This window comes from Peromyscus californicus, unplaced genomic scaffold (assembly GCF_007827085.1).
Source record: "Peromyscus californicus insignis strain IS unplaced genomic scaffold, ASM782708v3 Scaffold_14__1_contigs__length_90479793_seg_2, whole genome shotgun sequence".
Classification (NCBI taxonomy): domain Eukaryota; kingdom Metazoa; phylum Chordata; class Mammalia; order Rodentia; family Cricetidae; genus Peromyscus; species Peromyscus californicus.
The window spans coordinates 12,822,602-12,843,003 of NW_026294436.1; the positions used below are offsets into that span (position 1 = coordinate 12,822,602).

The following is a 20,402-nucleotide window of genomic DNA, read 5'->3' on the forward strand; positions in this document are numbered from 1 at the left end:
ATGGGGGCCATACCACAGCTGTCACCAAAAAGAAAACAAAAAAAGTCTTAGTTATATCATCTGTCAAGACCACATCTAACTGTAATAGCCAAGGTGTTTTTTCTTGTGTGTGTGTGTGTGTGTGTGTGTGTGTGTGTGTGTGTGTGTGTGCCTGTGTGCTTGTGCACACATGCGTGCATACACATGTTCATATCTGTTCGGGTGCACATGCATTTTTGTGTTTATGCGGAGGCCAGAGGATAGCCTTGGATGATTCCTTATACACCATCAGTCTTGGATTTTTGAGACAGGGTCTCTCACTGGCCTGGAACTCCTCAAGTAGACTAAGGTGCCCTTGTTTCCACCTCCCCAGTATTGGGAAGATAGCATTTGTCACCATGTCTGGATTTCCTATGTGGGTTCCAGGGACACTTATCTTGTGTGGCAAGCATGTTTTAGACTGAACCATCTCCCCAGCTCTGGGGGCGGGTTATTAGGAAACAACACTCAAATAAGCTTCCCATCTCTCTCACATCATATACTCAGCACTCAAGCAAATCCAAAATGCAAATATCTCCCTTACTAAGTAGGGCAGTAAACAGTGGCAGAGATGACATTTAAACAATGGCTCCACATGCCATCTGTTTAAAAGAAATTATTTGTCTTTTCCAGGATGCGAGGAAGAACAAGTTCACATTATTGAGGAACTACAAAGCAAGGTAAGTTCTTGATCATTTGCGATGACAGGACTCTTTAGGGCCATACAGCCCTTGTGGTAATGCCTAAGGGGTAAGAACCAACCTCCAAGTACCAGGCCATCCATGGAAACTGACCTTTCCTTGTGGTCCAGTATTAAGGCAAGAGATTGAGCGATTCAATCTCCCACTAAATTTAAGGGAAAAAAAAAGATGCAAATAAGGATCTTGGTTCAGAATCAGATCAGAGAAGCTCATCAAACCCAGACTCCATTTTCATATCCCTGGAGGGTTCAGCACAATTGCCTGGGATGAGTCAAAGCCTAATAAATATTTAGTAACTGAACTGAAATTGGTTTATGGCTAAGCCTTGAGGTCTGAGCACCAGAGAATGAAGGTGACTCACTCCTACCTGTGGAGAAGCTATAGCGTTTCCATGATTGCCTTCTTGCCAACCAGAAGTTGACAAAAGGGTGAAGCAGCAGGACAAGGGACAGGCTGGGAGGGGGAACATAAATGCAAAAGATGGGTGTGGCTCTGAGTAAGATGTGGTGTGGGACTGATGGGTGGGATTCAGGTGCCTTGGTCATTTCATCCACTCTTTCAGGGAAACGTGGCACTTGAGGACAGAAAGAAGACTCAAGCCTTCTTCCTGACATGTGAGGGTCATGGCCAGAAGTTTTCAATGCTTCCTTTCTTAAGATAGTCTAGTCTTCTATATAAATGCTGTGACCATCATACTGTGAAATATGAGCAAGACGACCACACCTGTTCACGGACTGCCTTCCTCAAGTAGACATATGGAAAGCACAGATACCAGGCATTAGATGATTCTTAGCAACAGCAACAATAACAAGGACAACCCATTATCAGGCTTCTGCTAGCATCTAAAATGCTGTGAGCAGTACTTACACAATTACTATGTTCTCCATTTGGGAGATGAGAGGGGTAGAGGTTCCAGAAGACCTGGGGACTTACTCAAAGGCACAGCATGGAGTGGACAGCCAAGAAGGAACTTGACTGGAACCCGGGTCTCCTAATGGAAGCACTACCGCTGTGAGAATGAGAACCTGTAGCTATGCTTTGGAAAAGTGAAAACGCTTGTCAAGTGAGCAGAGCTGCCATGACAGGAAAAGACTAAAATGTCCAGAAACAGTGATGCAGTCTTTGCAACCTTTAAAAAATGTCCTCAGAATCTGCAACTGAAGTACTGTCTTCCTACAGCTTCATGGGAATCAGGAAGTAAATTTGGACACTATAGTTTGAAGCTTAGATGGTTACCCCAGAGGTTTTCTAGAACAGTCTTCCCTTTTATGGCTGGTGGGTCTGAGATAGAGAGATGAAATGTTTTATAGCACGACATAAAATCCAAACTTCTAGGCTCTATGACTTCAGCTTCAACACCACAGTACATTGTTTCCTCCTTCCCACATGTCTCCTTATTTTTGCTAGGTCATGTTCACTGTGGTATCATTCACAACGACCACAATATGTGTCATGGTTAATCTTGATGTCACATGGATGAGACAGAGAGCCACCATGGAAACAAACATCAGGGCCTGTCTGTGAGGGAGCTTCTAGATTGGGTTAATCAAGATAGGAGGACCCACTCTGAATGTGTGTGGTGTCATTTCATGGCTGGGATCCAGGACTGCATAAAAAGGAGAGAGCGAGCTGAGCATCAGCATCCATCTCTCTGCTTCCTGACTGTGGATGCCATGTGACCAGCTGCCTCACATTTCTGCCGTTGTGACACCCCACCACAATGGACTGCACCCTCAAACTGTGAGACCAAATTAAACCCTTCTTTACTTAAGTTTCCTTTGTCAGGTATTCTGTCTCAGCAACCTGCAAAGTCACTAACACAATATTAAACTAACTATATGTCTGAGATGAATGGATAAACATGTGACTCATGTACACACACACACACACACACACACACACACACACACACACATACACACTCACATTTATTCAGTAATAAAGAAGGATGGAACTATGTCATTTGCAAGAGAACATAATAGAACCTATCATGTTAAATGAAATAAACCAGACTCAGATAGATACATGGCATTCAGATTTACATATACATGAAAGTTTAAAGGAGATTATTTGGAAAGAGGAAAGGGGCCAGTGGGAAGGGAAGACGGTACAAAAGTAGTGGGAGAGGAGAATATTATCAAAGTATAACAAAGTCATGAGTGGAACCCCTTGACCTGCTCAATAGATATATGTTGCATTGGTTTAATATGAAGTGCCCCCATAGGCTTACGTATTAAACACGTGATCCTCAGCTGGTGGCACCACTTTGATATGGGGAGAGGGGGCTGGAACCTTGCTGGAGGAAGTGTTCAACCTTGCGAGTGATAGCTAATCAAGTTCTGGCTTGACCTTTTCTGCTTCTTGGTTGGTATCATGTTGTGAGCAACTGTGGACACTGCCCAGCTGCAGCTCTGAGTAGGTGCCATGGACTGTGTCCCCTGAAACTGTGAGCCAAAACAAACCCTCTTCCCTCACGTTTATTTCAACTATTTCATCACAGTGGTAAGTAACCAGTACATATGCGAATTTAAAGGATAGCACTGTATATGAGAAGCACTGAGAAGTTTCATTTTTGTGTGTTTATAGGGCGTGTGTTTCCTTGTGTTTGTGTACAGGTGGGCTCAGTTGCGTGGGTGCACGTGGGGGTGAGGGGTTGACTTCAGGAGTCTCCCTTTAGTGCTCTCCACCTTATTTTTTGACACACTGTCTCTCACTGAGCCTGAAGGACACTGTTTTGGATGGACTGACTTGCCAGTAAGTACCTGGGACTCACCAGAACCCCAGAACTGGGGCTACAGGTCTCACACCTGGCTTTTTACATGATTTCTGCAGATCTGAACTCAGACCTTGGCATTTACATGGCAAGGACTTTATTAATGAGTCATCTTTCCAGCCCTGATAAGTTTCATTATTATTTTTAAATTGTGTGTGTGTGTGTGTGTGTGTGTGTGTGTGTGTGTGTGTGCGCACGTGTGCGCGCGTGTGCGCATGTACACATGAGTGCAGGTGCCGGCAGAGTCTAGAAGTAGAAGTCCGATCCCCCAAAGCTGGAATAACAGGTGGTTGTGAGCTCCCTGATAAAGGTACTAGGAACCGAACTCAGGTTCTCTGCAGAGCCACACATACTCTTAACCATCGAACCATCCATCTTTACAGCCCCAGGAAGTTGATTTTGTCTTGAAATAAAAACAAATATCACATAGGAAAGGGACTGGCCTTAATACCTGCTTTAAATCAGAATTATCTACGCCTGCTTCGGGCACGGGGGAAATTCTGAGGAGCAGGTTAACAGCCAGGGGAACTGACATATTTGGAAATGCAATGTGTTCATTTGGAAGTGGGGTGGCTGAGACAGACTCCAAGTAAGTTCTTGCACAGTCTGAGTTCCTTCCCAATGAGCTCTTGAGGAGGGAGAGCTCAATGCTAAGTTGCAGATGGGCAGAGAGTCACCAGAAAGCATAATTCGCCTCCATCTGGGAGTTGACACAATCGAGTTACAGGCAGAGACTGTTTATCAAGGTGGCATGAAAGTCTCTCTTCAAATTCCACCTGCTTTTGTAATCAAACAATAACATCTCCAGAGCATAGGTTTTTTAGCTCTGTGAGAAACATATTGGAAATTGATTCAGTGCTTCTGGCGTGGCTGGGACAATGCTTCATAACCTGTTAACCTCTCAGCTCATTCTGCCCCTCCCCCTTCTTGAAAAGCTTTTAGCTGCACCAGGGTGGCAGAGCAAAGATAAAGGAAGCATCCTTTTATCTGATCCTGCACAAAATGAGTGGAGCTGACACTGCACCAGAGATAAGATGATGGCTGAACCACGCTTCTCCCAGTCTACCTCGGGCTGATGGAAGAAATTAAGACTGACATTGATAAGTTATTTTCTCGGGCGTTAGCCATTTCCAAAACATGAAGATTTTTGTTTAGAAGCACTAAGGTCTAAGTTCATGTCTATGAATTATTAAAAAATTGTCCAGTGGATTATTAATAACAATAAAAATGAGGATGTAAAGTTGGAGGGAGATGGGGTGGGGAGCGCTGGGGAGAGCTGGAGGGAGATAATGGTGGGTGGGTCTGATCGAGGTACACAGCAAAAATGTCTGGAAATTTTAAAGACCAAAAATATTTTTAAAGAATTTTAAAACATTTAAATTCACCTATGTAAAAAGAAAGCTCATTGCAGCTTGTTCGACAATGTCTAAATAACTACTAATAGAAGATAAATGACACACTCGTGTGCTCATAGCAATACTAGGAAGTATTATGTGACAATTAAAAATAATAAGGTAGGTGAGGATGGAGCTCAGTGGATAGAGTACATGCTTGCCTAGTATTCATCAAATCCTGGGTTCGATTCCATCCCCAGCACCATCTAGACGAGGTACAGTAGTGCATGCCTGTAGTTCCATCACTCAGTAGGCAGAGGCAAGGATGATCAAGACTTTAAGGTTCTCCTCAGCTACACAAAGAATTACATAAGACTTGGTCTCCAAAAAGTATGAAATAGAACAACAACAACAAAAACCAAATACACAAACCCAAACAAACAAACAAAAGCCAAGAAGTCACATGGAGAAGTATCTGGAATAACTTGATTTGTCAAAGTTGTGTTGTAGAATATTTTTAGAGGTGCCCAGGTCAGCTCTGCATTACAATGGATTTCTTGAAAATTCTCAGTTTTCCTTTGTGATGCACATCTATTGTTCAAGCCAAGAGCACCCTGTTTCTATCTGTTTTCTCAGTCACATAGCATCAGTAACTCAATTTTTACTTCTTCTGCCTTTTGTCAAAGTCCTCACCTGATTGGGTCTAGAAATTGCCTCTTGTCTTGAGCTAATGCTTTTCTCAAATATTGTAGACTTAATATATATATATATATCGCTAGGAATCCTGGTGGCTTTTGACATGAAGTCTTTTTAGTTTATTTAGTGTGTGGGAATGGACAGGGGGCAGACATATGTATGGCTGTGTGTGCAGGGTTGTATGTGTACATGTGTTCAGGTACAAGAGTGCCTGAGGCCTCTACACATACATTCATCCATGTGCATGTGATCCTATACAGTCATGCACATGCATGCACACATGCAAACACATGTGTGTGAGCATACACACACACAAATATTCTCTCATACACACACACACACACACACACACACACACACACACACACACACACACACAAAGAAATTCTACTCTTATTCAAACCCCTGAAAATTAGGGCTTCTCAGATAATCCTATAATTCCTGACTTGTTGGAAAAATACAGTGTTGGAGTTAACATGAAATGTGATGGGCAAAATTCAGATGGTAAGATCCGCCACGGACAACTACAGTTAAGCATATTCTATCAGGGTTTGGATACTATGTGGCAGGTGCCACTCTCCTGCTTCTTGTTCTCAATTTAAGCAAAGTCACATGAAGAGCCTGTGAGACCTTCCTTTTCTCTTACAGCCAAGGGTACAAGCACAGGCCTAATAGACTGGCACCAAGCCAAGCCTTCCCCCCTCTGCTGTGTGAGTGATCCTGCGCCCATTTGCCCTCATTTGAACCTGCTGTAGCCTTACCTCCACAGGAACAATCCTCCATCTTATGCCTCCTCTGGCCCTTCTGCCCCCACTGAACTGCACACTGGCAGAGGAGGACAATGAAGGAGCAAGGAGCAGTCCTGTCCTAGAGAGGTAAAACGGACCCTGTCCCAGCCGGTTCACGTTCACTGTATGTGGCTCAACATAACTGGGTCTCCCATTTAAGCTTTATGGCAGAAGTAAGTTTATTAAAAAAAAAATAACAACAACAACAACAACAAAAACCCAAAAACCAAAAAACCTCCTCTTTTTCTGTTCCTTATATAAGGTGGGCCATATAGGTTTCCTTCTTCCTTATCCCATCATTTGCCTACACAAGTACTTTGATTGCCTCAGACCTACAGTTTCCAAGAACCCCTCTTAACTAGGGATAAACGTTTACTTGAGTGCTCGTTGTAATGCAAATATCTGATATGAGAGAGTACTGATTAATCTGTTTGTATAGTGATGTGACTTATCTTTCCATATTAGCTGACGTCTAGGAGAAGACAGGAGGGTGAGACCCCCTGGGAAAATGGAAATGCACAGGTTTATGGAGGTAAGGCACTCCACGGGACTTCTGATCACTGCCCATTCTGTAAGTCAGCCCAGGCTGGGGAAGGAGGGAAGAGGAGGTAACACACTGGGCTAGAAGAATCCCTTTGGGGCAATATTAGTTCTTGGGATAGCAAGGAGAACTCTCCGAACAGGATATTTATACCATCCCTCTAAGGCTCAGGGAACATGATGGAAGAGGGAACAGAAAGAACATAAGAACCAGAAAATGGGGAGAAAGTCTGTGAAATGCTGTCTTCTGGGTGTGACACAGCCGTTACTAACCCAATCTCACAGCAGCTGCGGCCGCCCGCACTGGGCCTGCACAAGGCAGTCATGGTTCAGGGAGGGGCTTATGGAGCTCTTCTCCTCCCAGCTGAACTACTGGACATTCATGGATACCGGGGGAAGGACAATCATTGTCTTCAATTGGATACCCAATAGACAGCTCATCAGCCATAATGGCTAGTTCCTAACCTACGGTTACACAGAAAGCCTGGTCTGAATCAGCTGGTCAGAAAACCGAACAAAAAGCCATGAAGGGAGGAGAGGGTTGGCAGGGGTGTGAAGGAGAGAAGAGAAAGTATGGAGGGTGAGAGTAACCAGAAGGTCTTATATACATGTGTGAAACTGTCAAATAGCAAATTTAATAAAACAGGAGTGCAAGCTTCAAGGCACTGTGGTATACCTGTCCACGGAAAGCTGGATGGTTAGAGTGGGATCATGTCCTCTGTCTTGCCGTGCTCTGGTATTGGCAAGCCTCTACAGAAGAGACTAGAAACACACCTAGGCAGTTGGAAAGATCAGATGGGGCTCATTCAACCTTCAGCCACTGAGGTGTTTACTAACAGGGTTATTAGACAGCTGTTCTTTCTAGGTCTTATGTTTTGATGGGTTCCGCTAGAGTCTGTATAACTTCTTCCTCAACATCCTCACAGACCTCTCTCTTAAGAATTTCTGAATCCCCTGTTTCTACCTGGGGAATTTTCTAACACTTTTATTACTTTTAGTTAGTTATGACTTTTCTTTCTTTCTTTCTTTCTTTCTTTCTTTCTTTCTTTCTTTCTTTCTTTCTTTCTTTCTTTCTTTCTTTCTTTCTCCCTTCTTCTCTCTCTCTCTCTCTCTCTCTCTCTCTCTCTCTCTCTCTCTCTCTCTCTCTCTCTCTGTGTGTTTCTTTCTTTCTCTGCATGCATATGTATATGTACAGGCATGCCCCAGCACATGTGTGGAAGTCAAAGGACAGCCTGTGGGACTCTGCTTTCTCCTTCCATTGTGGACCCAGATACTGAACCTGGGCCACCAGGTCTGGTGACAAGTGCCACCCACTGAGCTACCTTGCAACCGTGGGAATTATTCTTGAAGTTCTTCATTGGCTGATATTTTCTCTCTTTGTGTGTGCTTGTGTACCTGTGTGTGTTCATGTCGGTTCGTGTGTGTTCATGTGTGGGTGCACATGCTCATGTGTGGACATATGTATGAAGGCCAGAGTTCAACTTTCATTCTTGTTTCCCAGCTAGCACCCACCTTGAATTTTGAGACAGGGCCTCTCCCTGGACTGGAAGTCACCAAGGAGGCCTGGCTGGCTGGTAGTGAGCCTGGAGATCTACAAGTCTCTCCACTGTTCCACTGCTGAGATTAGGAGCATGGACCACCACACCCAGCTTTTTGACATGGGTTCTGGAGATCAAACCCAGGTCCTCATGCTTGCAAAGGAACTTTATCAGTGGAACTATCTATCCCCACTGGCTGATAATTTCAATATAAGACAACAGAATTTCAATTCTTTGAAAGCGCTTAACGCTAGGAGACAATTAGGATAATGGATAGGATAAGTCTGTTGTAGTTAAAAGGCAGGAAAGACAATCATCTGTGCTAGTGCCTCTAGTAAATTAGGCTAGCCATTTTCTTGCTGCTCATTAACCCAGAAATCTGACATTTATGAGGATTATGTTTTTTAAAAAAATCCAGTGCCATCATTTTACTTGGTTTACAAGTTTGTAACATAAAGTGTCACTTTTACTTATGCACATGTATGTATGTCTATGTGAGCGTATGCTCATGGAAGTGCAGTTCCTAAGAAAGCAAGAAAGAGTCAGATCCCCAGCAGCTAGAATTACAGGTGGTTCTGAATTGCCCAGTGTGGGTGCTGGGAATTGAACTCAGGTCCTCTGTGAGAGCAGTATGTGCTCTTAACCACTGGGCTATTGCTCCAGCCCCTTAATTTGTAAATCTTGCATTTCAAACTGGATCCAGTTTACTTAATACTTTGTTTTATAATTAACCCATGGCACGCTGATTAAAATAACACAATCACCCCAAGCCACAGACACACAAACTTCAGACCATAACTTCCTTGGTTGGTCTCTGTTGAAAAGGTATTAGTTGATATTTTTTTTGAAGAGACATATACTTAGATTTGTTCAGGTACTGTTACTGAAAATATTATATTATGGTTATAAAATATTGCAAAATATATGATAATACTGTGCTTAGGAGCATCAGGGTGGAAAATAAATATTCTCAGTCACTATGATGGGATAAAGATAAAGTAGTAAATATTAGTGACTCTCATCCAGTCCCAGATGGGGAGAACCTTTAAAATGTTCCTGCTGATAGCTACCTCAGAATTGGCATCAATCTTTTTCTCTCTGCCACTTCATACAACAGAAGCTGGAGAGGGATGCGTGCACTTTCCCAGCACCCTTTGCAGCTAAGGTTAGCTGTATGATCCATTTCCCAGTGACATTGTCTGAGACAGAGCCCACTGAGAACCTGGAAGGTTTTACCCTTCCCCATACTTTCTGTCTCAATGGACATGCCTAGAGTGGCAGGACTCAGTTTGCAACCCAAGGCAAGGGGTCTGAAAACAGGAAACCTACATGGTATTGTTGACAGCACAGAGAGATAAAATTCAAGAGGGCTTTTGATGATACCATTGAAGTGTCACATGCCTCTCTTCCTGTTTCAGACTCTGAATTCTCTAATGGATGACTTTATTATTTGAGGGATTAGATCAGGATTTGCTGCTGCCGCTGCTGTCTCCTTGTGGCCACCGCATTTTATTTACAGAGCTGCTATGACTGTGAAGCAGGATCTACGGTGATCCTATGACACAGACAACTCATCAGAAGCATGGTCAGGTGACTCACATCAGTGGTCTGAAGCATCATCATCCAGCAGAGAGCAGAGAGAGGGCATATTGGTCCAGAATCTGAAGTCACAGAGCACTGCAAGGCTGGCTAGTGAGACAGAGGGATTGAATTTTATGTTGTTCTAATACAGTCAAAGATGCCCACGTACAAAATGGTGGCAATCTAAAAGGAACTGGAAGTCTCCTAACAACACTTACACTACTGTAGTTCTCCAGCAAACGCCAGCCTCTGACATTCTATGGGGGTGTATACCCATGCGTGTTTGTGTTGTTACTGCTCCCTCTTTCTCCTGTTTTTTACTTTTTAAAGTTGTTGTTGTTATTGTTTTGTTTTTAGACTCGGTCTTACATAACTCAGGCTTGCCTTGAACTCACTATGTAGCAAAGGATAACCTTGAGTACAGCACCATGCTTGGCTTATGGGATGCTAGAGATGGATTACAACGCTTTGTGTCTAGCAGGCACACACTCTTCCCAACTGAACTACACTCCCAGTCCTCCTTAACTTAATTTACATTTCGAAATGATGGGGATTGCATCTAGAGCTCTGAGCCCATTTGGCACGTGCTCTGTCACAGAACTCTATCTTTGGTCTGTTATGGATATTTGTTTTCACAGGCACAAGAACTTCATTATGGGAAAAAAAAGGAGATTCAGCAAGGCTTTATAGACTATCATGTTTGAAGGCTGTTAAACCATATTTAACTTGCATATTAGCTAACTATGCTGAACTGGTACCAATTAAATCCATTCACACTGACAACCATAATAAAAGGATGTCTTGGAATAATAATCTGATTCAGACTACACTCATTCAGCTGTTTGTGAAGACTTTTGTATTCCTAATTACCAATGAAAAGAATAATAATTGTGTGCGGGTCTCATTAAGCTGAATGGGTACAACAACACTCTGAGACACACTGTAAATTATAGTTCGCTGAAGATGGCTGGGGATGCTGGAAAAATAGGGCATTCAGAGCCGGCAGTGTTTGGAGTTGGCTCCTAAGGGCATTCCAGGGAAAGCAATGGACACAAAGACTCTTGGCCACTGGCCACCTAAGTCATGCCTCAGTTGTGATGGCTAGTGTTAATTTTCAACTTGACAGAATCTAGAGTCACCTGGAAGCCCAAGCCTCTGAGCATGCTCACGGAGGATTATTTGATTATGATGATGGAGGAAGACCCTTAGTTGCGGATGGGGCTATCCTTTAGGTAGGAGATCTGGAGCTGTAAGAACTGGAGAAAGGAGCTGAGGTGCTGAACACTGGCATGCATACACTCACTGTTCTTCTACATTTGATGGTGAATGCAATAGGGCCTGCTGCCTCAAGCTCCTGCTGCTGTGTCTTCACCAGCATGATGAACAGGCTCCTCAAACCATGAGCCACAATAAACCTTTTGTCCCTTAAGTGGCTTCTGTCAGGGTGTTTTATCTCAGTAACAAGAGAAACTGAGATGTTGGTACTGTCTGCTACACCTACATGTGATCGGGGACTATCCATCCCATCATGCTATGCTGAGGTGACTAGCCAGCTCACCCATGTTCACAGCTACTCCTATCTCCTTGAAGAACACTGAATGCCACAAATGTCCAAGGTGGTCTGGGGTTTTGAAAACCAGTTGCTTCTTCAGTCTCCTCACAAAGATGAAAGTCACAGAAATGTCTTCCATCACGGTCTCCTCCCAGATGCTGAAATAAGGCACATGAATCCCACTTCACTGGGAACACGTGTTTTTCATGTCTGGCGTCATGTACAACTTTAAGACACACAACTGGGCAGGTTTTAGGGTTGTAGAGCTTGCAGGGAGTTTGGAGCAGGAAGCCAACTGTTGTGTCCTTGTGGATTCATTTTACCTCTGACAGTACAATCAGGTTTTCTGAATAATTATAATTTTTTTCTTTATTAAAGAAGAGCCACCTAACAAGTTGAAGTTAATTCAGGTCTATCTATATTTAGGTGTGTCAACAGAAATGTTGAGAAAACTGCATTGAAGGTTTTGACAAGTGAAATTTACTTATTTTATTTGGTTCTTGCAATGGTTAGTGTTAACTTTCAACTTGACAAAATGTAAGATTACCTGGGAAGATTGTCTATGGTTATTCCTGGGGGGGAGTATATTGATTACTTTCATTGATGTGGAAAGACCCATCTTAATTGTGGGCTGGACCATTCCACGGGCAGAAGATCCTAGACTGTACAAATGGACAAATGGAGATGGGGAACATGCATGGATTCATCACTCTCATCTTTGGATGTAATGTGACCAGCTACTTCCAGGTCCTGCTGCTCCGATTCCCGCACAATGGTGGACCGCGCCTCCGAATTGGGAGCCTATAAGCAACCTCCGAAGTCACTTCTGTCAGAATATTTTATCATGGCAGCAGGCAAGAAACTAAGACAGTTCTACATGGGAAACCTCCAAATTTTTAAACACGTTCCTTTTCAGAAAGCAACTACCCTATATTTTTCATCACTAGACACCTGTAGTAGTTGCTTCTTGAGATCATTCTAGAAAGGACTATTCTGAAAGTTGATTCTCTCCTTAGAAAAAAAGTCACTCCTTCCCAGCGGCACTTCCCTTTGTACAACAGAAGCACAGTCTCCTCATCTGTCCACACTGTACTGCGTTACAAACACCCATGCTTTCCTCGCAGCTGTGGAACCAAGACCTCGAGCTTCACTGTTTTTGCTTTTCTTTTCTTTTGTGGTAATGGGAATCAAACCACAGACCTTGTGAACGCCGAGCAAGGACTCCATCAATTGAGCTAGCCCCAGGCCCAGGCTCAATCTACTTGTTTTATGATAGCATGTGTGACGGTTAATATTGTCAACTTGATGGGATCTCAGGTCACCAAAGAGACAAGCTTCTGGGCATGCCCAGGAGGGATCATAAAGATCAGGCTAATGTCTGTATGAGAGATTATCTACATTAGGTTAGTTGAGGTGAGAAGACCTGACTTAAAAGGGGGCAGCACCATCCTAGGGTGGGGTTCTAGACTGAATAAAATGGAGAAAGTAAGCTGAGCACTAGCGTCCATCTCTGTCCATCTCTCTGCTTCCTGAGTGTGGATGTGTTATGAGCAGCTGTCTTATGTTCCTGCATCCGTGTTTTCCCCGCCATGATGGACTGTACCCTTGAACTGTGACCCCAAACAAAGCCCTCATCCCTGAAGCTGCTTTGTTAGGTATTTTGTCCCAGCAATGGGAAAAGTAACTAATATGACATCTAACCTTTCTGAGGAAAATGTACCACTTCTTACCCTCTAGAGCACTGGTTCTCAGTCTTCTTAACGCTGTGACCCTTTAATACAGTTCCTCATGTTGGGGTGACTCCCAACCATAAAATTATCTTTGTGATTACTTCATAATCAGAATTTTGCTACTGTTAAGAATCATAATGTAAACATCTGTGTTTTCTGATAGTCTTAGATGACCTCTGTGAAAGGGTCGTTCAACCCCCAAAGGTTGAAAACCACTGCGATAGAGGGAGGCTTGAGATAAGGCCTCTAGCAATGCACCAAGAGAATGCATCCAAGTGAGAGCCAATCCAGGGACACTCGGGGCTTACCTATCTCGTGGCTCTGAAGTGCAGAGTCAGCAACTCTATCTTCTTCATCTTCTTGTTCATCTTCTTCGTTGACTTCTGCCCCCTGCAGCAAGAAGAGAGTAGAAGTTCTTATTCACTATTCTACGAAGATCTTTCGCAATCCTCACAGTAATGGCATGCTCTGGAATAAGTGCATCACTGTAACTGGAGGTACACACCTGTGTGGGAATAGGAACGTGTGTGTGTGTGTGTGTGTGTGTGTGTGTGTGTACTTTATTCTGCTTTGCCTTCATTGTCCGGCTTCATTCCAGGTTTTAATTAAGAGAGCCCATTTCCAGAATTACAAACCCAACTTTGAACGACAGGACCAACAGGGTGCCTGGTTCTAGGCATGATTTCAAGATTAACTGCTTTGGTTTTAAAACTTTATAATGGAGTCATTCACACCAAGGTATTAGGAAACATTAAAGTCTAAGGAGCTATAACTCCTCCAGAGTCACAGCCTTTTGCCATAAGTTATTTTAATAAGAATAAGGGACTATACATGAATCATATTTAGGTCTCATGACCCTTTCCTAGAATATAACTCTCTAAGAAAGTGTCTTTTTTTTCACTGTTTCCATAATGGAATGAATGAGGAGATGATGATATGTACTCCATGAACTACATCACCAAGAAACATTTCTAAGTCTCATATTAAAACCATTTCCTCCTATCTGGGGATCGTGCTCAGTTGGTAGAGGACTTGTTAGGCAAGTCCTGGATTCAACCCTAGCTCCACACAAACCAGGCATAATGGAACACTCCTAAAATCCTAGCCCTCACCAGGCGAAGGCAGTACAATAAAAGGTCAAGGTCATCCTCGGCTACATAAGTAATTTGAGCCCAGCCTGAGCTACAGGTGACCCTGTCTCAAAAAACAAACAAACAAACAAACCAACAAATTTCCCCCTTTAAGCTGGACTACTCCAGCTCTGGATGGCAAAGCCTCAAAAGGAACGTCAGAGAGAATGCCACGAAGTCTTGGTACTTTATAGATGGGGTCCTGAGGGCTGGAAAGCTGCCTTGAACTTGGTACATGCGTGTTAAGTGGTAATACTGGGAGGAACACTTAAACCTTGGCTTTCTTACCTAACAGAAGGGCACTTTAGACATCAACAGCACCCATCATAAAAGGGCTGGGGAGCTGGATCACTCAGTAAGATGCTTGTCACACAGGCAAGTTGGCATGAGTTTGACCCCTATGCACCCATGAAAAAAAGCCCATGTGTGGTGGTATGGGCTTTCCATTCTTGTAATTCCAGCTCTGAGGAAGCAGAAATAGGCAGATCCTCGTGGGAGCAGTGGGCAGCCACCCTAGGCCAATGAGAGAGCCTGTCTCAAACAATCCAGTGTTCATGCTGACAAAGGACAGACAACTAAGGTTGACTTTTAGCCTTTCCAGCATGCTCACACACAGATGCATGTGGTCTTCTTCCCCCAAACATACAAATAAACAAAACCAGCCAACACCTACACCGTCTGTGGCAGGAGCTCTGCAAAGACTTTACACATAGGCCTGGAATGCTTGGCCTAATGCTAGGGAATGGTGCTGCCCCCAACTCAGAAAGATGCACCCCAAAGCAGTAGGGATGGTACATCATCATCCAAATGGAGGAGCTGAGATCTGAGCACAGAAAACCTAACTACAGGCTGGTGTTCATTTACAGGAATGCCATGGTCTCAAATTTCTAGTCCATTACAACTGTGTGGACAAGGTCTCAATATCAAGAGACCTGAGGTCAACCTCCATCACAGCTCCTATAAAACATATTTGAGCTGCTCACTGGGGCAGCCGGCAGCAACAGCATGAACTGTGAGAAGATCTGCTCAGGGGCTCAGGGTGACTGTGATACCACCATTATTTTACACCAAATGAGGTAGAAAGTCACCTGCCTGCATGCTGACCTGGGGGTTAGATTTAGCTTCCTATTTTCGACCTCCTAGTTTTTCACACTTAGTGGGATAAAAACAATTATTTATACTTTATGACTGTGCTACATGTTGCTCTAGTCTCACCCAAGGCCCTGGCCCTGTGGACAGGCCCCGAGTTCCTTCCATTTTCTAGGCTTATTGATCTATAAAGGGCCAATGACCCAAGGGGTGGGAGTAGGGCTGGTGGGTTTGAAAGGTGTCCTTGTTGAAACCCAAGCTAAGGAAAGGGCAGTATGAGAGAAGGGCTCATCCTCAGCTCTACTTATCTACACAAATAGATTTTAGTGCACACCGAGGATGTATTATTTAAAACTATTTGCCTACACAAGTCAGGAGCATACTTTATTTTGGCGTCATATTCTCTTCCTAATTATATTTTCATAGGCTTCAGTTTAAATTAATTTTTATCCCTGATCATGCAGCAGGTGGGATGTGGGAACATTCCTGGGAAGTGAGAAAACTCTAGGTCACGATGAGGAATTTGCCAAAGATAGTGCAAGGTGGCTTTTGACCAACAACCGTGGTTTAAATATGGGTTTCTTCTTCTTCTTCTCCTCCTCCTCCTCCTCCTCCTTCTTCTCTGTGTGTGTGTGTGTGTGTGTATGTGTGTGTTTGTGTGTGTGTGTGTGGATGTGTGTGTGTGCATATGTTCGTGTATGTGTGTGCATGCATGTGCACTCACGTGTGGAAGCACAAGTGTGGTATGTGGAGGTCAGAGGTCAACCTCAAGAGTCCAGGTGCCCTTCCTTGGGTACTGGCCAGCTTTTTCATTTTAAGACAGGAACTCTCACATGCCTGGAGCTCACTGATTTTGCTAGGCTGGCCGGCCAGCTATCTCTACCTTCCCAATGTTGGGATTACAAGTGCATGCTACCATGCCCAGCATTTTATGTGGGTTCTGGGAATTGAACTCAGGTCTTTGAGCATGTTAATGACTGAGCTAACTTTCAGGCCCCAAGTGCTGGCATCTTTGTCTTCTAAAGATGCATCTTTATTTGATCCATGCCCATTGTGGGGTTCTGCTTTAGATATCAGCTTGCAGGATGCAACCAGTAAATGTCACTGTCTCCATCATGACTAATTCCAACTTCCAGAAGGGCAGGAGGAAATGAGCTTGCAAAAGTCACAAGAGGCAAAAGCAATACCACAACCCACCATCGACTGATAGACACATGCGATTAAACTATATATTTGGGGGATTCCTCATTTGGAATTCTGTACATCTTTCTTCTGTGAATGGCTCTAGGGTCTTCTGAAGTAAACAACATTTTTATATCAAAACCTACTTGAGGGCTAAGCAGAACAATTCAGTAAGTAAAATCACTTGCCAAGAAAGTGTGAGGGCCCAAGTTCAAATCTCCAGAATCCACACAAAAACCAGACATGTTTGTGTGAGTGACTGTAATTCTAATACTAATGTGGGGAGATGGGTTGGGAAGAAAGGAGAATCCTCAGAAACTCTTGGGTTGTGAACAACAAAGAAAACATCCTGCCTGAAAGTCAGTTCTGGAAAGCAAGGACTGACTCCTAGGTTTGTGCTATGACCTCCACAATGCATCATGGGACAGATGGGGATACACACTGGGGTGGGGGGGAGGAAAAGGGAGAGGGAGAGAGAGAAAGATTCCCTCCAAAGACCATGATTTTGGAAAACGAGTGAGCAGATATCTTTGGATAGCTCATTCCTTAGAAAACCCAGCAAGGGGAAGGCAAATGTACAAGCTGCTTATTTGCATCAAAACAGCATTTAGAATGGAATCATTCAATTAAGGATGCTGAAATTATTACATTTTGCAGGACTTAATAAGATGATAACCATTTGTGTAATTATGGTACTATTTTCTGCTATTTCATCTCTGCGGTCCCATCTTAATGGGATGGTATTTGATGATTTTTTATTAGCAGATGTGATTTTCTTCAGAAGAGGTGACACTTGAGGAAAGAAAATCCCATCATTTAAATTAACACATGGGCATTAAAATGGCCATCTCTCTCCCATGCCCCATGGAGGTGTGTGATCCCCTCAACTTTGTTAATGATTTTTATTTTTGTCTGGAGGTGTTAAATAAGAGCCTGGTGCTGTCTTTAATATTGCTCTTCAGAAAAATGATCTCAACCCATAGGAAGGAACAACTCGCAGCTGCCAGCAAGCAGGGCACACCCAGGCTAGTCTTTCTAGGGGATGTCTTCCCCGCCCTTCATTTAAACATATAAAACCATTTTAAGTACCAAGTAACATGGCCCCTGGTCTAAATTACATAAAAAATTAGAGCTAAGTGGCCTACAAATGATGGCAGATGTGGGGACATAAGCCTTTAATTAAAGCTCTACGGAGAGAAAAGGATTTATTTTGGTGAAGCATGGCTGGTACTTTTACACATTTTATCTTAACTATATTAAAAAGGAGTATGCGGCCGGGCGGTGAGCTAAGTGGTTTGTGAAACAAAGGGATTTGCTGAATATATAAAAAAAATGGAAATAATCTTTGTTTTATTATCACCAGTGATTGTTAATGTTAATTGTCAGCTCGACACAACCTTGAATCACCTAGAAGAGTCTCAATATGGGATTACTAACGTTGGGTTGGCCTGTGGGCATGTTGTTGGGGGACTGTCTTAATATAAATAACTGATGTAGGAAGACTCAGCCCACTATGGGCAGTGCCATTTCCTAGGCAGGGGGTATGGAACTGTTTGAGAGTGGAGGAACTAAGCTGAGCACAAGCAGACGATGAAGTGAGCATGCCTGCATTCATTCTCTCTGCTCTTGACCATGGATGTGATATGACTAGCTGCTTTAAGTTCCTGCTTTGACTTCCTTCCAAAACAGTGGACCATAATCTGGAATTGTGAGCTACAATAAATCCTTTCTCCATTAAGTTGCTTTTATCACAGCAACAGGAAGGAAATAAAGATAATCATTAAACACTGAGATGGTTAAAATGCCTTCTGGACTCCTGTGAATAAATATCATCTCACTGTTTGAAGAGTTAAGACTAGTATTGCATTGTGTTGGGAGGTTTTAGAGCAGCTCTTTTAGGTCTGAAGCTATTGCTCAGGGGTAGGCTGCTTGCCTGGTGTGTGTGAGGCTACAGATTCAATGCCATGGCTGGCAGAAAGAAGAAAACCCTTGACTTAGCGTTTGTTTCCTTGACAATGCAGTAGCGTGTGGATTCACAACCGTGCTGTGACATCTATGGGGTTATCTGTCATTATTGTCTCCGACTGAACAAGTACTATGAGAACATTGCAACACACTTTAAAGTAAGCAGAGGGCAAGTGTACCTTGAGCCCTGGAGAAGGAGGATTCCCTTGAACTCTGACTTTTAAAAGGTTCCAGGGTATTCACAGTAATAAGCAATGGTATCAGAATATATGTTTCATTTTATATCTAATCTCCTACATGGGATGGTAATGGATGATAAATATGCTTTCTTTGCTACTTCTTACTCAATCTCAAAGGAGACTATAGCATTGTCCTTCCTGAACTTAGTAATCTTAGCCCAATTCACAAACATGGTTATGGGAACAGAAGAAAAAAGTAACAACATTATATTTTATATTTTTAAAAGATGAGGAGCTGAGGATATGACTCTGTGGGTAAAAATGCTTGCTTCCCAAGCACGAGGACTGAGTTTGGATTCTCAGAAGCCACAACCACACAGATACAGTAGAATGAATCTGCAAACCTAGTGTGCCTGTGATAATATAGGAGGCTGAGATGGGAATTCCCAGAAGCTGACAGGCCAGTTAGTCTACACTATACAACAGAAAACAAGAGACCCTGTCACAATCAAGATGGAGATGGAGACCCAACCATGAACACACACACAGACAAAGCTGGTCATCTATCCAGGTTAATAATATTCCTTTATATTGAAAGCCTTCTCAGTATGACTAATTTCCTCTCTTGGCTAAGGGGAAAAATTAGCATATCCCTATTGATTTTGTAGACTTGGGTTGGTTAGGTAATCTGTGTACTTCACAGAAAATATTAAGAGTGTTTCCTGCAGATACATGGGAAGGGCAGAGGTTCCTACTCTTCCCCTGCGAATGATTTCAGACTTGGAAGGAAAGCATGCTAAATTACTTTAGCATTAGGAAGTAATAAGAAAACAAAAATGAAATTGTAAAAGCTCAACACAGGCTCTTTTTTTTTTGTTTTTTGTTTTTTGGTCCTTCTGTACAGTGGAGATAGACCCTAAGCTGTCAGAGACATATTAAATGGGGCCTAGTTAAATGGAGTGCCTGTGATAAGGGGCTCGGCTGGGCTATCAGAGCCTTCCATCAGTAGGATTGAATTTCCAGCATATTGCACGCTTCTCCACGCTCCTTTTCTCTCTTTCCTTTCAGTGACACTACAAGGGCAGCTTCAGATATGCTTATAATTTGTGGTTTTATAATGCAAGGGACATCGATGTCTTCAAAGGAGGTATGATGTCATATGAGCCAAGAACCAAAATGTGGGGAAAGGGGAAAAAAAGTGCATTGAACAAAGTCAGCTTGAAAGAAAGACCTTAGAGCTCTATGGAGAAAATGTTTTTGAGAAGAAATATCTTCAGTGTGTGTTTGTCTCAGACGTGCTTGTGAAACCCCCACCCGAGCACAGTGAAGCTTCAGCAACTTGAGAACATTGATCAAGTTTGCTGCTAGAATCTGTTCTCTTACAACACCCCAACTTCCCCCCAAATTTGTATCTGTGAATATTTGTAGTGGGTATGCATACATGGGTAAAGTCATAGATCAACATTGTGTGTCTTTCTCAATTATTTTCCAGCTTATAGTGTGTGTGTGTGTGTGTATGTGTGTGTGTGTGTGTGTGTGTGTGTGAGTGTGTGTGTGTGAGTGTGTGTGTGTGTTGGGGGTGTATGTACAAGTCTGTGAGGGTGTG

At 43.1% G+C, this 20,402-nt stretch overlaps 1 protein-coding gene across 8 annotated transcripts in view; it reads right to left on the reverse strand.

The window, feature by feature from the left end:
* Nckap5 (NCK associated protein 5) overlaps nt 1–20,402 on the reverse strand; it is a 926,583-nt gene that overhangs the window by 90,137 nt on the left and 816,044 nt on the right. For all 8 annotated transcript variants that reach the window (XM_052736785.1, XM_052736787.1, XM_052736784.1 and 5 more), the window contains one exon: nt 13,560–13,641. In XM_052736785.1, the coding sequence (XP_052592745.1) occupies nt 13,560–13,641 (82 nt within the window). The remainder of the gene's footprint in view (nt 1–13,559; nt 13,642–20,402) is intronic.